General features: G+C 42.1%; 1 protein-coding gene across 2 annotated transcripts in view; it reads left to right on the forward strand.

Annotated features, from left to right (window-relative positions):
• cacul1 (CDK2 associated cullin domain 1) overlaps positions 1–17,167 on the forward strand; it is a 105,121-nt gene extending 87,954 nt beyond the window's left edge. Inside the window, exons 7-9 of one of the 2 annotated variants that reach the window (XM_070876555.1) lie at positions 536–674; positions 10,818–10,861; positions 15,691–17,167. In XM_070876555.1, coding sequence (XP_070732656.1) covers positions 536–674; positions 10,818–10,861; positions 15,691–15,764 — 257 coding nt within the window. In that variant the 3' untranslated portion in view covers positions 15,765–17,167. The remainder of the gene's footprint in view (positions 1–535; positions 675–10,817; positions 10,862–15,690) is intronic. The other variant, XM_070876556.1, reaches the window with a different exon arrangement.
• The last annotated feature ends 4,341 nt before the right edge of the window (positions 17,168–21,508 follow it).

Here is a 21,508-nt window from a genome sequence, read left to right on the forward strand (position 1 = left end):
GTGATGCAAAATAATATTTAATCTTTTCTGCCCCCTTTAAGCAATTGAATTTAATTTAGAAAAGGTAGATTGGACATTTGCTACAAATTAGATTTGAGACTATTTTTGCAGTGTTTTCTGTCATTACAAGTTGCAGTCATCATACCAAAGCATAAGTGTGAAATGAATTATATTTTATTTCCTGGACATGTTATTTTCAGTGCTCATAGTCTGTATTTCCAATCATTGTGTTGTGAGGTGCTTGCAGTCATGGAGATGTGTAAATTATTTATGACAATTTGATCAAAGTGCCCCCAGTTTAGAAAGAGGTATGAAGGAAGAGTGAAATCTGGTGTATTTTTCATACCAGTAAACAACTTTATTTGCATCATAGGGCAAGGTTGTCAAATGCAGACAATCATGAGACAAAAAAAGGAAAATTTTCATTTTTTTTTCCCACAGGTTGCAACAAATTACATCTGCTATACCTGCTTAAAATACAGATGTTGGCCATGGTAATAATCATGTTTGTTCTATGTGTATATTTTTTTTCCAGATTGGGCACAGCTGGCACCAAGTCTCTTTTCTAAATTTATCCCAAATATCCTTCCCCCTGCTTTGGAATCCAAGCTCTCAGAGTATGCTGCCCAAGACCAAAAACTTCAGCGAGAATTGATGCAGAATGGCTTCGCCAGGTAACATTTAGACTCCATGTTTCAAACCTACTGTCGGAAATATGGCTGCTTATTTATCTAGGGGCACTGTTAAGTTTACCTGTGTTTTTTTTTTTCTCTGAAGTTATTGTTCATCCATCCAGAAAGACCCTACAGTCACCCCTTCGTCTAGTCATGGTACCCAATTGCTTTTTATATGATTTCAGGGCTTTCACCTGCACTCTACATGGAATTGTATGCATTGATCACTTTGTGTGATGAAAACCTTCCTGGAATCAGTCCTAAATTTGTGTTTGAACATGTGCTTTTGTTCTCTTCTCACAGTTTAGTGCTAGGGATTACTCCTATAACTGCTCTAAATGCGAGTGTGAGCTGTGGCTCAGTGGGTAGCACCCTCGCCTCTGAGTCAGAAGGTTGTGGGCTCAAGTCCTACTCCAGAGAGTGGAGCACAAAATTCTAAGATGACACTCCAGTGCAGTGCTGTGGGAGTGCTGCATTGTCGGAGGTACCGGCTTTTGGATGAGACGTTAAACTGAGGCCCTTATGTTCTCTTAGATCCCATGACACTATTTCGAAGAGAAGGGGAGTTTTCCCCAGTGTTCTGGCCAATATTTATGTGACTATTTGTACTAACTATTTTCTCATCCATGTTGTGGGGGCCATATTGATTCTGACCACATTGCCCGACTAAGCCGCTGAGCCTCTCACCGAGCCGGAAGCTGCCAAGCCATGGTCCACGAGCCCGCCCCCTCCCCCCCCCCCCCCCCAAGCCTGGTTGGGGAAGGGGGAGAGCCTGGTTGTTGGGGTGGGGGGAAAGAGAGAGAGAGCCTGGTTTGGGGGGGTAGGGGAAGAGAGCCTGGTTTTGGGGGAGGAGGGAAGGGAGAGGGAGAGACTGGTTTGGAGAAGGGGAGAGGGAGCCTGGTTCATTGTGGGGGGGGGGGGGAGGGAACTCGTGGAAGACAGATCACGTTCTTCCAACCCCCTTTACACCCATGTCTGATTTCTCAGAAAGCTCAGTGCGTCGGGGACATCATTGGAGTGGATGACATCCAGAAGTCACGACACTCACTATTCACTTCATACCCAGTAAATCGGTTAACAATCCGCACACAATGCCCCATCTATAGGGTGATGGGGGGGTGGTGTTAAGGGACTTCGGCTTGGGGAGGGATGCACTTGCGCTTGGGGAGGAATGCACTAGCGCTGGGGTAAGGGACTTCGGCTGCGGGATGAGGCAGCACTTGCGTTGGGGTAAGGGACTTCGGCTGGAGGGGGACAGCACTTGCGCTGGGGTAAGGGACTTCGGCTGGAACTTGGGAGACTTTTGCTGGATTGTTAGAGATCTCTCCCCTATGGCTTCAGAAGTCAGAATGGATCAAATTACAATTTGCAAAGTTTGTGAGAACTTGGACTGGGCTGTTCTATTTACACATTCCAGAGAAACTTCAGGGTGTGGCTTATCCTCCAAGCGGACCAATCAGTAATATGTCATGATATATGTCATGACACAGCAGCCAAAAAGTTAGCACAAATAGTTATGTCCAATATTTATCCCTTAATCAACATAACGACCCTGAAATCCCGGTCCTCTGCTTCCTGAGATGTGCACTTACCTTATCCTGCTGCACCCATCAGCGATCCCAGTCCTGAGGCCTCCTCTCCCTGCACATTGGAGCGCGGCACGTCTGGACAGACGTAGAGCTGGAACTGCAGTCACGTGGCACTGGGCACCAATTCAGGTACAGTATTTCTCATTCATAATCATGGGAACTCCGTAGGTAGGAGTTCCCATTATTATGATTGAGAAACACCCTCACAAACACCCAAACACACATTAAAAAAAATAGAAAAAGTACACCACATATTTAAGATGAACTTAAATTAAGTTGTCTTATTCAAAAAAATATATTTCTGATTTTTTTTTAAGTTTTTTAATTATGGTTTAAAATAAACTTACCTTAGTGGGCAAGGTTTTTAACATTAAAATGTGTTTTTAAAATTTTATTTTACTATGTTTTTGTATGTTTTAAAACTCTTACGCCTGTAAAAGTATGTGCCTGCTTTTATCAGGCGCAAGAGTTTTCAGTACATCCGCTGGGCAAGATATGGGTAAATACCACAATCTTGCCCATGCCCAGTGTCCTGGCTGTGGAGATACGGACGATCTCAGATTGGAAAAGCCAGTTTTCGGCGCACGGGCATTGTGCGCCAAAAAACGGCTTTTGCGATGCCTTAAGGGGAGGCCGGGATTTCTGCTCCCCAAAAAAACCAGATCTGGTCATTATCACATTGCTGTTTGTGGGACCTTGCTGTACTCAAATTAGTTACCTCGTTTCTTGCATTGCAACAGTGACTACACTTCATTGGCTGAAAAGCGCTTTGGAACGTCCCACGGTTGTGAATAGTGCTATATAAATGCAAGTCTTTCTTTCTAAACTATCGCCACGGTTTGAACATTTTCCTTTTGTCTTAATTACCAGAACTGGGTGCAGTACTCCGAGTATGGTCTAAACAGAGCACTATACAGTTCTGCCGAAAGTTCATCGGCCTGAAACGTTAACTTTTTTTCTCTCCACAGATGCTACCTGACCTGCTGAGTGTTTGTGTTTTTATTTCAGATTTCGAGCATCCGCAGTATTTTGCTTTTCTAATATACAATTTAAGCTTGCCTCTCCGACTTGTACTTTAGTGTTTCATCTATATAATTCAGCCTCTTGTTTGCAGAACAATCAACAAAGCAGTTATTGGGCATGTTGACTGTTGAATCTAATACATCTGGATTTCTCGACCTCAACCATAGTTATTGCAGCACCATTTACGCAGTATTTTGTCTTTTTTTCTTCCTACATGCTTTCCCTATTAAAATTTTGCCTGCTATTGTTCTGCCGACTTGCATATTTATTTTGTAGGTCTTGAGCTGTTCCTCAGATTGAGCTGCTTTCCTTAGTTTTGTCTGTGAATTTGACCAGCTTGCCTTGAGCTGCTGAAACCAGGTAGTTAATTAAATTAGAAACAATTGGGATCCCGACAGTGTTCTGAGGTACCCTACTCAGCACTCCGAGTTGACCTAAACTCAGCACTCCACACTGTCCTAGCTCCTCAAACAGGTATGGCTGCATCCTGCCTGCCAGCCGATATTTATACATCAGATTTTACCATCAACCTCCAGCTTGAGTAGTTTTGTGTGGAATTTTGTGCTGTACTTTTTTGAAGTCCTGTTAAGATCTCGAAGATGTGTGTTGTCTACCCGGTGCCAGGGTAAGGGATATCTCACAGTGGCTGGAGAGTAACTAGGAATGGAAGGGGTTAAATCCAGTTGTCGTGGTCCATGCTGGAACAGGGTAGGAGGTCCTGCTGAAACTGTATCAGGCGTTAAGCTCTAAATTTAAAAAGCAGGACCTTGAGGGTAATAATCGCTGGATTATTGCCCAAATCACGTGCAAATTGACATCAAAGCAATCAGATCAGGAGAATTCATCATCATAAACATAGGCAGTCTCTCAAAATCGAGGAAGACTTGCTTCCACTCTAAAAGTGAGTTCTCAGGTGACTGTACAGTCCAATATGGGAATTACAGTCTCTGTCACAGGTGGGACAGACAGTGGCTGAAGGAAGCGGTGGGTGGGGAGTCTGGTTTGCCGCATGCTCCTTCCACTGTTTGCGCTTGGTTTCCGCATGCTCTCGGTGACGAGACTCGAAGTGTTCAATGCCCTTCCGGATGCACTTCCTCCACTTAGGGTGGTCTTTGGCCAGGGATTCCCAGGTGTCGGTGGGGATGTTGCATTTTATCAAGGAGGCTTTGAGGGTGTCCTTGAAACGTTTCCTCTGCCCACCTTTGGCTCGCTTGCCATGTAGGAGTTCCGAGTAGAGCGTTTGCTTTGGGAGTCTTGTGTCAGATTGATTTAAGGTCTTTTCAGAAGTTGCATGTCACTCATCTCATAGTGTCACACGTGCCCAAGCCACGTGCAAATTGACATCAAAGCAATCAGATCAGGAGAATTCATCATCATCATAAACATAGGCAGTCTCTCAAAATCGAGAAAGACTTGCTTCCACTCTAAAAGTGAGTTCTCAGGTGACTGTACAGTCCAATATGGGAATTACAGTCTCTGTCACAGGTGGGACAGACAATGGCTGAAGGAAGCGGTGGGTGAAGAGTGTGACATCTAAGTTGTGGCATCTATTTTTAGCTTTTTATAGTGCCGTGTGGTTGGTCAAGGAGATAAGCCATTGGGCACGAAGTTCACAATATTACAGACGCGACATTGACATTGCTGCGCCATCAATGGATCGACATTCCAGCAGTTTGCAGCGCAAATATAGTGTGATGACAATGGTGAGCTAAAGAGTCCAATTAAGGTCGTTCGCCGCCAAACCCCTCATTGCAGCAATTTCTTGCCCATTGTTTGCTTCATTACTGTGTTGACCTTTTAGTCTTTTAAAACAAAACCTCACATTCATTCCAATTGAAATTTGCAACAATACGTGAGCTAGCAACTGTCACTCCTGTGCAACAGTATTATTACATGATAAGTTGTACATAATTGCCATGCTATTTGCTTCACTATCTAGTTGAAATACGTGCAGTATTACTTATCTTTGAAATGAAATGTTAAAGATCATTAAATGTGACTATTAGTGACTGACCTGTCTGCTGTTGCTGTTTGGAAATAAGTTTACAGGGATAGACTCATTTCGAAGAAGTAGTGATTACATTAACTGGGACAAATAAGCAGCATTTTCATGATTTCTGACTTCACAGAATCTATTATTCAGACACCTATCACTGGATACGTTTCCTGTTTTCCCCTTTTCTATTACCCTGCTATTAACGGTGACAGTGACAGTTATTACAGTGACCGAATTGATCCTTGATGTTTGTTTCCGTATTCATTTTCAATGTTATTACGAAGTACGAACTGAAACAGGTAATTTTAGTGCAAAAGGCACAAGGCTCTACATTTAATACACCAAGGGGCCGAAATTCATTAACACCCCGTTTGGGGGCGGTAACCGAGGTGGAACTTCCTGCACCCGGCACGGAAGTCCCGCCCCGGCTACGAAATTGGGGTTACCGCCCCCGAGAGGAAGTGGAGCGCAATGTCGGGTGCTCCATTTCCTTTCTGGGTCGGGACCGGGAGCGCTACACAAATTCCGCTCTGGGGCGAAAACCGGTCGCTGTGCACGGTGATGACGTCATCATTGCCAGGGTGCTATCAGCAGGAGCGGGGCGCTGCCAGTTTGCGCCTCCTCTAACTCCCGAGCATTTTCGCGGGAGGCGGTAACGCCACCCCCTCCCCGGGCGAGAAATCGTTTGCACCCCAACCGGAGCCGCAAACAATTGCGAATTTCTCCACCTAAAATGCAGAGCTTCTTGGATTGGCTGAGAAATGGAAAACACAAGAGATAAAACATTTGAGTTGCAAATTGCTGATTTAAAGAAGATACTAACTCCATGACTCTGTACTTACCGGTAGATTACCTCTATACATTTAGGTTAAAACAAAACACATGATTATAATCTGGGAATACAGGTTTTGGTCTTTACATGAGGGACAATTCTGTTTTTTCATTTGAAAAACAAGCACTTGCCATTTAAAAAAAAAATACAAACACTCAAAATACTGTACAGGTTGAATCTCTCATCCGGCACCCTCGGGACCTGGCCTGTGCCGGATAAGGGATTTTGCCGGACGAGGGGAGGTCACATTAAATTGGATGGTACTGAGCAAGGGGATATCTGGGCTGGCTGAGAATGCGGTAGAGAGATCGTGGGGGGTGGGGGGGGCGGTGGATCGCGGGGTCAGGCCAGCGATTACGGGAGTCGGCAGCGAGGAAGGACTTCAATTTGTTCATGTCGGAGCGGCCGGGATTGGTGCCGGATAAGGGATGATGCCGGGTAAGGGAGTCCCGGATAAGGGAGGTTCGATCTTGTTGTAGCTACGTCTGTTTTTGGCACATTTATGAATATGTTCATGATGTGCAGTACTGACCCAACCTACAAGATGCAAATGCTGCTATGATAATAACCTTGTCATGTACCTCAGTCCTTGTAACTCACAAATCTCCATCTCGAGCTGCTCATATCACTGCCACTCAATGTTTCTTTGTCTCTTGCATTTTTCTCCTCTCTGGTTGTTTCCCATTGCTGCTCCCTTGAGTCTAGTGCCTTTTGTAGCAATTAAATAAATAAATGAATAAACAATGTAATGTCTCTTATAGTTGTGAAGCCACAGCTCCATATAACAACCCAGCGCGTTCTGTTTGCGTCCTAAATTGGTTACAAACAGCAAGTTTTTTGCTTTTCCATTTGGCCCAAGATATAGGGAACTGGGCTTCATGTGTTAACCAACCAGAAATTGCATTGTGCCCAACTCTCTCTCTCCTTCTTTCTCAACAGTTACTTCCAGTTGTGGACAATGAGAATCAAGCTCATTTGGAAATAAACATGCTCAGTCAGTAATACAAAGGCAAAATACTGACGGTGCTGGAAAATTGGTTAAAATTTCAGGTCTGATGAAGGATCATCGACCCGAAACATTAACTCTACTTTCTCTCCACAGATGCTGCCTGACCCGCTGAGATTTCCAGCATTTTCTGTTTTTATTTCTGGTCATTTCTGGTGAAAAACAGTTTAAAACTGAAACTTTGAAATCTACATTAGTTATAAATGAATTTACAGGGCCCTAAACCAATTACTCAGCTTAGAATTTGCTTTTTAAAACTCTTTGGAGTAGAATGAACTGTGAAATGGATTTGTACCAATATCATTGCCTCTCGTAGATCAAGTTTTACAAGTGAAAGATCAGTAGAGTAGCTACTGATGAATTCGCCTGCATTAATACACAATTCCGGGAGATTTAGCTCAACTCCTTCCACAGGTCCTTTGCAAACTGTGACAGTATATTGCTGCTTAATGGGGATATTTTTCAATTGCTTTTGGTAACCATCAGTCTCTGGAATGAGCTCCACTAGATTTTAAATAACAAATCTTGTTTCCCCTCCCTTCCATTCCACTCCTCTTCTGAAAGTGCTATCTCAGTAAACCGTGCAAGAGCCCTGGAAGAGGCAGTCTTGCACCACTTGGGATTGACACCATACAGCGTATAAATGGAGTAAAATGTAATGTCAAACCTAGTTTCTGTTGGATACTATTTAAACTTGTTATTTGAATGGATTGGGAGCCCGGCTGTTCATGCCTGTGCTCACAAAATGATTACATTTAAACGGCTGGAAGCAAAGCTCTGCATTTTTTTAAATTTATTTTTGGGTTGTGGGCATTGCTGGCAAGGCCAGCATTTATTGCCCATCCCTAATTGCCCTTGAGAAAGTAGTAATGAGCTGCCTTTTTGAACTGTTATAGTCTGTGTGGTGAAGGTTCTCCCACTATGCTGTTAGGGAGTGAGTTCCAGGATTTTGACCCAGCATTGACGATGGAACGGCGATATATTTCCAAGTCAGGATGATGTGTGACTTGGAGGAGAACTTGGATGTGATGCTCCTGCTACCCATGTCCTTCTAGGTGGTAGAGGCTGCGGGTTTGGGAGGTGCTGTCGAAGAAGCCTTGGCGAGCTGCTACAGTGCATCTTGTAGATGGTGCACACTGCTGCCACGATGCGTCAGTGGTGGAGGGAGTAAATGCTTAAGGTGATGGATGGGGTGCGAATCAAGCGGGCTGCTTTTTCCTGGATGATGTCGAGCTTCTTGAGTGTTGTTGGAGCTGCTGTCTGGCATAGCCCTCCTGCTCCAGCAGTGTTGTTCTCTTCCACCAGCCCCCCCGCCCCCAGTCGGGACTTGCAGCATGGTGTAGCTAGGCCAATATACTGGAAGTTAAAATGGAGGCACGGCAACTGTGTCTGAGGGATTTTCTTTTGTCTTGGCATGAAGGCCTGTGTGTGAAGCAATACACACACATGGTGCCTTGTGTTAACTGAGGCTCAGAAGAAGTGGGAGTGTCTACCTCTGTCATTGTCTGTAAACATACTTCCATTAAGTCGCTAAGTACTTCAGGCTTGTAAAATGATCATGTATGCAAATATGGCACTGTGAGAAGAAACACAGCTTGCTCTCCATAATTGCCGCAATCATTTAAGGGAGAAACAAATACCAAAAGACTGTGTTTCAGGCTTGACCTCAAACATTTCTCAAGACAGTGATAAAGTTACAATTCGCACCCCACACTGATTTTTTGTGATCAAAACATTGCCAGCTTGATCAATGAGACCTGGGGGCCTTTTGATTGATACCAGCCTGAGGATGTTTAGTTCATTAAACATTTATTTGTACATCATGATGGTGAGATAAAACTCAAGTGCAGAGTCAAGCACACACATAAAAGATCAAAGATTCATAAAGCGGTTCATTTTAAAAAGATTCACAAAGACACTTGAGATTCTAGAACAAATCAAGGAAATAAAGATTGTCCAAAAAGAAATACTTGCATTTATATAGCACCTTTCATGACCATCGAACATCCCAAAGCGCTTTACAGTCAATTAATTACTTTTTGAAGTGTAATCACTGTTGTAATGGAGGAAACATGGCAGCCATTTTGTGCACAGCAACTCCCACAAGTTAAACATTCTTTTGTTGTATTAATATTTTACTTATGTGAACTTATTTCTGTAATAAGTTTGTTTTTAGTTTTAGCCTCAACTGTATGGTCTGACACTGTTTAAGTTAGGAGCATACAGTGGGCATTTCAGGTACCTTCTGGTGGCAAAAATCTTGATAAAAGGGCATCTGTAATCATTCATGCTAATCCTTTCAGACCATGCATATGGTTGTAAAATTTGATTCATAGGAGGTTCAGATCTGCCTATGGATACTGCCTTGTTGCTGTGATCATAGATAGAGTTTTAAGAGATAGCTTAAGTCACAACACTTTTTGCTATTTTTAATCCTCCAGTGACTGATCAGCTGTTTCTGCTGGTGGGTTTTTCAGAGGCGAATGCTTTATGTTCCTAGTGACCAGCTATGGCTCTGCTGACAACTGGAGGGAGGTTTACTGTAGGGGCTTTGTTAGCCAACCTTGGCATTATTCTTTTTTTTCATTATTCATTCATGGGATGTGGGTGTCGCTGGCAAAGCCAACATTTATTGCCCTCGAGATTGTGGTGGTGAGCTGCCTTCTTGACAACGGAGTGGCTTGCAAGGCCATTTCAGACAGCAGTTAAGAGTCAACTACATTGTTGTGGGTCTGCAGTCACATATAGGCCAGACCAGGTAAGGACAGCAGATTTCCTTCCCCAAAGGGCACTAGTGAACCAGATGGGCTTTTACGACAATCCGGTAGTTTTATGGTCACCATTACTGATACTAGATTATAGAAAACCGGTCTGAAACACAGTAATAGAAAAAAGTGAGCGCTGAATGGACTGTGGAAGTGAAGGTCAGAGAGGAGGAGGCAGAAACAGGAAGACAGACATAAGTACAGAATTGAAGGAGGTTGAAATGACTCAGTCCAAAAAGCTCAAAGTAGACTGAGTGTTGGACATGGTGTTTAGTCAGAATAAAGGATAACATTTGTAGAAAAAGGACAGTATTATGGAATGGGTTCCTCAAAGCACTTGTAAGAATTGCAGAATCACTTGTAACGAAAACAGAATTTGACTTATCTGATCAAATTTGACTCATTTGGCATACACCGGTGGCCCTAATTGTGGAATACAATTCTCAAACGCTGATTGAATATACTGGAATCCCATGTAACAAAAATATTATTTGACTCAGTTAGCCATCATAGGCCAGTGATCATGATCATAATTCTTCCTGTTCAAAAGTGATTTTATTATACATGATCCATTAGTTGTGGCACATGGATCTGACCCACTACACCAAAATGTAGGAGATGTGAGACCACTTTCCCACCTGAGTACATGAACAGTGTCTAAAGTGATAGGCCAGGTTTGTAACTAAATAACACAAATATTCTCCACACCAGACGGCTGTGGACAAGTGATCTATCAAAATAAAACAGTTCATAACTCATGTCGTATATCCTCTAAAATGTTCCCAAGGCTGCAACTGTAGTACGTAATATAAATGTGCATCTTTTGTCTTACTGTAGTATGGTTTTTATTTATATTAACAAAATAGCTTAAACTGTTCTGATCTCAGATGCATAGAGATTTTGACTTTTATTTACCCTCTTTCTTTTATTAGAGGGGACCAGTCACGAAAAAGAGCTGGAGAGGAACTAATGTTTAGTGAGTACCTTTAATCTTGTTCAAAGGTTATTCTAATGACATTGCAAAATATGCTAATTGTACGTAAGACATAGCAGGCTGGAGTTTGCGCTAGTTTGCGCTGTTTTTTTCAGCGCTATTCGGCCAAACCAGTGCAAAGATTGAGGAATTTTAAGCGCAAATTACGTCCAGTGCAAATCGAGTTTCTGCAATCATTTACACTTGTTTAAAAAAAAAACATTGTGGTTGAAGCTGGACCCACCCACAAAACTGGCCATGCCCCCGAGGTTACCGGATTCGGGCCGTCTGATGTAATGCTGCAAAATCCAGAAATACCCGAAACAAGACCCAAGGGTTTCCGGATTCGGGATGTCGGATTGTTTCTGAAATCCAGAAATACCCGAAAATCGTCCATGAGTTTTCCGGATTCGGGCCGTCGGATTTTCGGCTTCAAAATATGGAATTACACAAAAGTCCGGCCCATGGGTTTCTGGATTCGGGACGTCTGATTTCTTCTCTGATATCCAGAAAAATCCAAAAACCGGAATGGCCTCGGTCCTGAGGTTTCCGGTTTCAGGACGTTATACAGGTTCGACCTTCCGAATCCGGCAACCTCGGGACCGAGGTCAAGCCGGTTTTCGTGTTTTTCCGGACTTCAGAAGCGGGTCCCGAGTCCAGAAATGCCTGGGCCCAGTTGGCGATATTTCTGGTTTTTGGACATCATCTTGTAGTTCTTCACCTCGCAGGTCTTGTAGTCCTCGCTTCTTCGCAACGCAAGATAAGCCTCCCTCTCTTGTTTTTGCAACGCAGTACGCCTGTACTCTGTAACTGTACTTAATTGTGAGCTTCCTGGCTTGTCTCTTTTGCTACCATCTTCTAATTTGAAAAGGAATGTACAGTACTCAAAGCATGAAATATAATAAAGGTTTTATTTGTAAAACAATTAAGTTATGAAATACAGTATAAAATTGTAAATGAAGGCTTTTATTAAACAGAGTGAAAATAAACAGGTACAGTTACAATTGGCTGGAGGTTGTGCTTGAGGTAGAGGGCTCAGCTATGATGTCTAGGGCTGATGATGGGCCAGCAATAAGATTATCAAATGTGGAAATGACTGGTGTAGTTGCACGCTGCAGATCTTGAGCCTTCTGTTGCGACCTCTTTTTTGAAAGATTTTTAATATTGTTTGTTTAAATAATTTGGGCTTTTCTTTCACTAATCTTTCCTGAATTCTGTAGACCTGCAGTATTTCTTCTTCACTTATGAAGCTTCGTTGCTCTAAGGCGTAAATTAATTCTTGACAAAGATTGATTGCTTTATCAGTCGGCTTTTTTTCGACGATCACCGGCATCATGATCCTCACTGCTTTCATCCTTTTCTTCTCGATGCAAAACCTTCTCCATGATTTCTTCATCTGTCACTACATGCACAATGGGAGCATCGTTGTCTATATCCATGTCTTCTGCGACATCGTCCTCATTCAATTCCTGCGCAGCTTCACAAGTCAGCCCTCTTGCATAATCTAAAAGTTGAGCAAACATTGCTTTCTCCTTGGACACATGAAAGTCTTGAAAGTCCTGAGGAGCATCATCAGCCTCATTGTCAACAAACATAGTTGATGGCCAGATGTTATGCCAAGCATTGACCAAGGTGTCTGCAGTTACCAAGTTCCATGCATCCGCAGCTGCCCATTTGGCGCCCTTGATAGAGAAAGCTTTTGAGAATGCTTTTATTCCCATGCCTATGTTCACAGCATTAAGCAAACACTTCATAAATACGTTTTTGTAGAGACACTTCATCGATCTCAAAATTCCTTGGTCCATTGGCCATATCAATGATGTAACATTTGGAGGTAAGTAGATTCCATGGACATTATTCTTTACCAGAAGCTCAGCATCGAGATGTGTTGAACAATTGTCTAGCAGCAAGTATATTTTGCAGTTTTCCTCAAAGCCAGCTTCCGTGCAATGAGCATGCACCTGAGGGACAAAATTCTTCTCAAACCAGTTCAGAAAGATTACCCTGATTACCCATCCTTTCTTATTGGCATAATAATGCACTGGCAATACTCTCAAACCCTTGAAACATCTTGGACGCTGGCTTCTCCCAATGACCATAAGCTTACAATTATGTATCCCAGCCGCATTTGCAGCAGCAAGCACAGTCAACCTATCCTTGGTGTCTTTTACACCTGCTGGTTGTATTTCTTCTGCTGCTGCTAATGTCTTTTGTGGTACGTAGCACCAAAACAGTGCTGTCTCGTCAGCATTGTACATTTGCTCAGGTGAAAGGTTTTCATCAGCAATTAGTTTGATGACCTCATTAATATAATTTTCAGCTGCCTCATGATCTGCTGAAGCTTTCTCACCACATACTTTAGGTTGCCTGATGCCATGACGCCTTCTAAATTTGGCTAGCCAACCAGAAGAGTACTCGTATGGAGTTTCAATCCCCAGTTGTGCATGGAATATTTTAGCTTGTTGCACCACCATTGGGCCAGACAAAGGAACCATTTCACTTCGCCTCTGTCACCACCATTCCATCACTGCTCGATCCAACTCATCACATTTCAGCTTGTGCATTATTTTTCTCTTACTCATTTCCTTATAAACATCACATTCCGCATAAAACTTCTCGAACTGTTCTTTCTGTTTTCTAATATCATAGATGGTGGAGAGTCCAACACCATACTCCTCACTCAGTCTTCTCACTGAAACACCTTTATCTAATCTCTGAAGTAACTCAACTTTTTTGGCAATTGAAAGTGAACTATGCTTCCTCTTTCCTTTATCTGAACCCATTGGGGTTACAGGTACCTGTATCTGTTGGCTATTTTGACATGTTTGCAATTACAACACAAATTCACAATCTTTGCCTGTGCAGATCTTTAAATCGTGAAAAACACCACAGCAATGGAATCAGGTTGGGTGGGGTCTGATCATGGGGTGGAGGTGGGTCAGCTGGGGTAGCCCTATAATGTTTATTGCCACAATTTTTTTTTAAGTGCTGAATTTAAAACTGCATGTACAGTACAGGTGCAGGTTTTATTACAGGTACATGTACAGGTGTGCAAACTTAAAATCGCGGTGCAGTCGGGTCAGCTCAGGTGAGGTTGGTTCAGCTGCGCTCGGAGTCATGGGGCGTGGCGATCCGATCGTGCGGTTGCTGCTTTGGAAGCTGCAGTGTGCTGTGCAGTTGGTTCTGGCCGGGAACTTGCGCGCGGGCAGGAGGGGACTTGCGCGCCGGAGCTTGGTTGATTCTGGCCGAAGGGGCTTGTGTGCTGTGTAGAGTTGATTCTGGCCGAAGGGGCTTGTGTGCTGTGTAGAGTTGATTCTGGCCAAAGGGGCTTGTGTGCTGTGTAGAGTTGATTCTGGCCAAAGGGGCTTGTGTGCTTTGTAGAGTTGATTCTGGCCGAAGGGGCTTGTGTGCTGTGTAGAGTTGATTCTGGCCAAAGGGGCTTGTGTGCTGTGTAGTGTTGATTCTGGCCAAAGGGGCTTGTGTGCTGTGTAGAGTTGATTCTGGCCAAAGGGGCTTGTGTGCTGTGTAGAGTTGATTCTGGCCGAAGGGGCTTGTGTGCTGTGTAGTGTTGATTCTGGCCAAAGGGGCTTGTGTGCTGTGTAGAGTTGATTCTGGCCAAAGGGGCTTGTGTGCTGTGTAGAGTTGATTCTGGCCAAAGGGGCTTGTGTGCTGTGTAGAGTTGATTCTGGCCAAAGGGGCTTGTGTGCTGTGTAGAGTTGATTCTGGCCGAAGGGGCTTGTGTGCTGTGTAGAGTTGATTCTGGCCAAAGGGGCTTGTGTGCTGTGTAGAGTTGATTCTGGCCAAAGGGGCTTGTGTGCTGTGTAGAGTTGATTCTGGCCAAAGGGGCTTGTGTGCTGTGTAGAGTTGATTCTGGCCAAAGGGGCTTGTGTGCTGTGTAGAGTTGCTGCGGACCCAGGAGCAGCAGTGCAGTGACAGTGGCCTGGAACAGGTAGGATTGGCGTTTTTATTCTTGCAATGTTATTAACTGTACAGTAGTTGGATTTAATTTTTTGACTTTTCACTAGGCCTGGCTGGCGGCAGAAACGGTTTGACAGGGTGTCCGGATTCCGGGACATTTTACGGATTCCGGACGACCTTGCCACCAATCGGTCCAGAGTCCGGATTCTGGAACATTTTGGATTCCGGAACTCTGGATTTTGGAGGTCGAACCTGTACCTGTAATGGAAGCTCCTTTTGTATGAGTTCCCATTACTATCAACGAGAAAAAAAAATGAAACACAACACCAATAAATTTTTTTAAAACACCTCACATTTTTTTAATTAATTGAAATTGAAATAAATGTTTCAGTAAAAAAAAAAAGTTTTTTTGAAAATGTTTTTCAAATATTTTAATAGGGTTAAAAATAAACTTACCTTAATGGACTGGGTTTTTAATATTAAAAATGCGAGATAAAATTGAATTTTTCTATCTTTTAAAACGCTGGTAAAAGTGGACTATACGCCTGCTTTTACCAGGGATAAGTTTGAAGGACATTCACAAATCGCCCAAATCTCCGCCAGCGAATTTCTTTCTCCCCGGGGATGCGTGTGATCTGTCAAAAGACATCTTGATAGATCGCAATTGCCAGTTCTCGCCGCATGTGCATCGCGCGCCAAGAACCGGGTGCCCGGAGAGGCCGCAATTTACGACCCAATATTGATTGCGCCCAAAGCAGAAACTCCTAGCCAGTAAGTTTATTTGTGGCTTAATTGAGTTTCCTCCAGAGAAATTGTGTAGAATATTTGAATACTGTAAACATTGAGCATTCCTTTACCTCCTTTTTATAATTGTGTAATCCAACTATTCTTCTTCTCCCTCTCTTTTGTTTTAGATGGATCATCATCATCATCATCATCATCATCATCATCATCATCATCATGTGCAAATGCAAGAGGATACAGATAGTGAAAATGTGAAGACCTGTTTTCTATTGCCTTGGAAGAGGGACTGAACTGATAGGCGCATGAGCCGTACAGGAGTCATGCAGCGGAGAAGGATCAGCTGAAGCTCAGGCCTGTTTTTCTCTTGCCCTCCCCCCTTAAAAAGGACTTGTCATCTTTTGTTTTTTTTTCTTATGATCATGCTGCTAATAGACTTGGGAATACTCTTTCTGATGGCTCGTAATAAGGCATCCTGCCTGGACCTGTTGTATAGTATATAGGTTCCTATTGAGTGAGCTTCAGCATCCTGGCGATGGTTTCTGAATAGGATGTAACTGATTTTTTGTTGTTGTTGCAAGAAGCACAGTTTCCAGCAATCTTTTCCCACGCTTACCATTTTCATGATTGCTTTTTATCATCCAGAACACCTTATAAAAAAAAATGCTCCCTATTTTACTGCGTTGGACAGGGTATGTTTTTTTTACTGTCTCAGTTTAATTCCTAAGCATTTGGACAAGCAAGGATTGGAATTCTTCGGTATTTACTGTATTTTACACACTAGTCCCTATCCTCGCCAAATTGTGTGTTTTTTGACTGTTCTGTTAAAATCTCAACTAAATCTAGTCCATCTGCATCTCATTTAATTAAATGATTGCACAATCGTGAGAAATCGTGCACATCCAAATGTAGATGTATGGTAACCTGGAGATAGCTTGTTTTAAAAAAAATATTGAGAGTTCACTGTTGGTAAAGGATTAACCAAAATAGTGTGTGCAAAAATAATCATAATGGGACTTGTCACCCAGTCGATATACATGAAACTCCACCTGCATTATTTTCATTGAATGTATTTCCTATTGAATACAGTGTAACTCAAAGTTTATGTAACACTGTGCTAAATAATTAGCATCCCACTAGACCAATTGTAGAGCGTCTTATCAGTTTTGATACACTGTGACCTATTTTGCCATGGAAGGTATTTTGACTGTGTGAAAACTGCCATTTTATTTGTTCCCCTTGCCTGAACCTGGTTCATCAAGCGGCAGTCAGAATGTAAACTATTTTTTCCTCATAGAGTTGGTCTACTATTTTAAATCTGAGCAGTTAAAGTGTCGCTGCATGAGCCGAGATTGCTTTCAATGTCACCCGCTGTTTCACTGTGAAGGGCAGTCATTTTCAGGAAATGGAAGCAGAGGACAAAAGCACAAGAGGGAAGGTGTCCTGATAATTTCACATTCAACAGTGTGATATTACTCTTGCTTGATGGGTAAATTTCTAAGTTGGTTCTGTATAATTGAAGAAACTTTAGGAAAAATGTATGAGAGAACAAATAATGATTGTAATTTTGGGGTCAAAATTGAACAACTCTTGCCCATCTGGCTATAGCAGTTATTTCAATTGTGCAATAAAACTCAAAATTGGACTTTGGATATTATAACACACTTTTGCTCACTTGTGTAACCAATGTACTAATAGCTTAACTTAGTAGTCCTTAACTGTAGCCTCTTTGCATATTATTACCGACTGAATCTTCAGGGTGTAAGAGTGCAATAGAGAACAAAGACTGTTACCCATGAGTGAAATTTTAATGGAAAGGCTTTATCCCTCTGATGCTACCATGAAAATTGGTGATAAGCGGTGGTGTTGGTAGATTGAGTATACAACCCTTCTTAAATTAACATATACAGTGAGTATTACAGGCTGTAATTTCTTATGCTGCAAGTGCTGAAATATGGCTCCTCAGCCGCCAGTCTAATAATGCTGTCAGTCTTCTGCTCATGGCCGCTTTTGTAAGCTACAATGTTTAACATTGTAGACCTTTAATTTTAAATGTAATGGTCTGTTCTCCAGAATTCAGCCCTCCTGTTGAGCATAATAAAAGCAGGGAGCTTTCATTTGATGCAGTGACAAGAATGAAGACATAATGCTTCCAGCTGAATTGAATAATCTTGTGGCCCTAGCAGACCAGTGGCAGACCGTTACTCCAGTTCCAGATCACCCAAAGTAGCTAATATTGCTTTCAGCTGTTGTTACTTATTTCTGTAAACAGCTTACAGATTCAAAAAAAAAAGCTTACAGAAATGTATTTTATTTCCAATTCTCGCCCCTCTGCCATCACCTCTACTGTTGTTAGAATTCCCATGCTACCCTGTTATGAAGGAGATTGGTTCAGGAAATTCCCTTCAGTTTTGTAATGCTCTGCGTGCCAACTGAGCTGAGGTCCACCATGCCACTTGGTGTTTTCAGGATTTTTTTTTAAGCAAAGTGGTGATTTTATAGCAGCACTAGACTCCCAACTGGTCCTTCATGTAAGGTCACTTTGGTGTATTACATAGAATTACGTAGAATTTACAACACAGAAACAGGCCATTCGGCACAACGGATCAGTGCCGGTGTTGATGCTCCACGCGAGCCTCCTCCCACCCTACTTCATCTAACCCAATCAGCATGGCTTTCTGTTCCTTTTTCCCCTCATGTACTTAACTAGCTGCCTCTGAAATGTATCTGTGCTTTTCACCTGAACTATTCCATGTAGTGGCAAGTTCCACATTCTAACCACTCTCTTGGTAAAGAAGTTTCTCCTGAATTCTTTCTTGGATTTATTAGTGACAATCTAATATTTTTAGGCCCTAGTTTTCGACTCGCCCGGCTGATGTAGTGGGGGACTTGGACTGGTAATTAATTTATACATTTAAAAAAACAATGACGTAAAGCTGAGCTGGGGTGCATGAATGGCACTTGTTGTTTTATAGTTTTATATTTTTACCCAACACAGTGGTGGCCAGTGTAAGCAATTAAATTGAAATCGTTATCTAGCAGCATTTAACATCACATCATGCGTACCTCCCATTTTAAAACCAACCTTTACCTGTGTTTGCTCCCAGTGGTTATGACCATCTATGTTAATACCACCATGTAAACTGAAAATAAAATGTTGCCCAAAGTGTGTTCCTCTATACTATTTTTGGTAAATTTTTTAAAGGAACGTGTTTGACGTATAAGTATACATTCCAGATATGAATCATAGTGCTTCATGTAAAAATGGAAAATAATGAGAACATAAAGGGGCTTTCTTTCTGGCTGGCTGAGCTGATGTCCAATTAGAGATAATTCATCTCAATTTTGTAATGCTGATGCCAGTCTCTTAATATTTACGAAATTCGGGTGGGGCAGGGGAAAGATTTCCACTGTAAATTATTTGTACTGAAATTATAAATGGGTGTTTGAAGAATGCATTTAATATTTTGGCCACAAATGGCAAACAGCAGAAACCAATTGGACTAAACGAATTAAAATTATGGAAACTTCTAGTTGTTTCAGATATGATAGACAAGCTGTTAAAATGTACACAGTTTGTGCAAAGCAAAGTAATTTTTTAAAGAATGTGTAATTAAGAAATGAGATAATTTGACTATTTAATATGCAGTTTCTAAGCAAGAACGCATGATAAGGGCAGCGAACAGGCAAGATGATTTGCAGCAGCTAGTACATAGCTTTCAGGTTGGATTGCAAACATATATTTTAAAGCAAGGCCAAAAAAAAAACGTGTTGGTTTCTTTTGGTCATGATCTATGCAGCCTCAGCTAACATTTCACCATAGCCCTCTCAGGGATGACTTCAGGCTGGGAACAAAATACATTTCATACACAACACTTCTCTACATTCAATTCCCTACATTTCATCTCGACAGATGTTTTTCATTCATCTGACAGCTGCGAGTAACTGTCATGGAAAGATAATTTATTTTGTCCTCTTAGGAGACAAAGACGCGATGGCAGTGTTTGCTGAAAAGTGTTGCTTTTTTAAAAAAACTAGCAATCCTAAAAACTCATCTTAAAAGTGTAAAAATCATCATAATTTTCGTCTTAAAGATATCAACATAAGAAGACCTTTATTTATGATGAGATTTCATGTCAAAAACTCATTTGATTGGTATGTTGCTTATTGATGACCCAGCATCTGGAATTACGAGCAGAGGTTTGATTCTTCTGTTTTGCTCAGCCAGACACAAGAGAAGGCACTGAGCGAAAGCTCGGGTGATGGCGGGAGGAATGGACATAGACTGAAAAATTGGCAATAGGCTTCCACGTATGTCTCCTAGTGATTGACACTGGGGTGTTGCTTAGGACCAAGTCACCTCGCCTACTTCCTTACCAGAAGAGGCACAATGCTCAACTCACAAGTTGAGCAAATAAAAGGGGCAGGGGCAAAGGGAGATAACGCCCAGAAAATGAGTTGCATTACCTCATGGGCAGGGTAAATAGATGTTTGACGGATATCAATTGAAGCTTGAATTAACAGTGCACTTTTTTGAATTAATGTTTAACGTCCAAAATTTCTATCTTAAGGTTTACTTTTTGTCAAAGTGGGGTTGCTTCCTTCTTGATCTGCCAAAGGTTGCTACAGGTGCAACAGAGTGCCAGGAGCCTGGCAGAGATTTAAGCCATGACATCTGTTGGACTGTCTATTGACTCCATTCTGAACACACAGGAGAACTCTGAAGATTCATAATTTAAAAATGTTAAAGCAATTTACATATCAATAAAGACAGACAGGATAAGAATAGCTAGTGCATCGGGTTTGTCCTATCCAGTCCTGTTGCAACTAAGCAACATAAGTCTCAATGCTCAATACCTACCAGTGGGAGAGGCAAGATATTAAGCCAATTCAGGGAGAAAATAATTCTTTGAAATGTCTTTCCGGCCCCCAAAAGCGATCAAACTGAGTTCCATGAGAAAACAGTGACCACATCGTACACCACCCAATATTTGCACGAATCGGCACTCACTGTACAAGCCAGCAACGTATTTCAAAGATCTAAAATTCTCTACATAAAGAAAAACTTCCTGAAATCTAAGCTAGGTCTATGCTAGGCTTGGTCACATTTCTGGCATGTAGCTCCTTTTAAATAAGACCGTTTCCTGGATTTAAAAAAAAAAGAGATATATCAATCTAATGGATGAAGTATTTTCAGTGTGATGCACTTTTCCATAACTTCTGTTAGATAACACACCTCTTTGCTGAGTTGTTTTTATACTTATTGGATTTTATAATGATTGGATTTTCTGGGGAAAGACTTATTTGTAATAGACTCTTGCTTCTACACTCCCTATCAGAAGCTGGTTTCTGTAGACAGCTGGGCTGTGTTGTACAAATGGCAGATCCAGAATGCCAACTCTTGGGACTGGTTCCCATTGTTTACTTTTACTCCAAGTGGCTAGCCTTAACCCAATGGCATTTGGTGGGTATATGACACCATTGGTTCCTGGAACATCTGATCATTTATAGTCTGGAGTTCTGCACATCTGCAATAGATTGCACTCCTGTAAAAGTGGCTGAAATGGTGCAGGTCATAAACCTCAACTGGTTTCTCATTTGGAAGAAACTCAACTTGGGTGTCATGTCCTCCAGTTAATTGAATACTGCAGAGAACCAGGATTAGTATTGTTCCTATTCCCAACTGATTCTGAGCCTTGAGATTAATGCCAGGATGCTGATCCTAGCTCTCCACAAGAGGCTCCTCCAAAGGCTTACCAAAGGTACAGTCCTGAAAATACTGTGCTCAATTAAGCAATTTAAGTTTGGCAGCAGTTGGAGAGCTGAAATGTCTCTAGACTAGGACTGGAAAACAATTAACCAGGGTTCTCTCTCCTGTTTGCTAGTTAGTGACTTGTTAGAAGTGGGCATTGGATGAGGGCTCTGATATACTTCAGAACCAACCGTCTGCTTACACACTCTATCATGAAGAATGGTCACTTGATAAGCACC

The sequence above is a fragment of the Pristiophorus japonicus genome, chromosome 3 (assembly GCF_044704955.1).
Source record: "Pristiophorus japonicus isolate sPriJap1 chromosome 3, sPriJap1.hap1, whole genome shotgun sequence".
NCBI classification, from domain to species: domain Eukaryota; kingdom Metazoa; phylum Chordata; class Chondrichthyes; family Pristiophoridae; genus Pristiophorus; species Pristiophorus japonicus.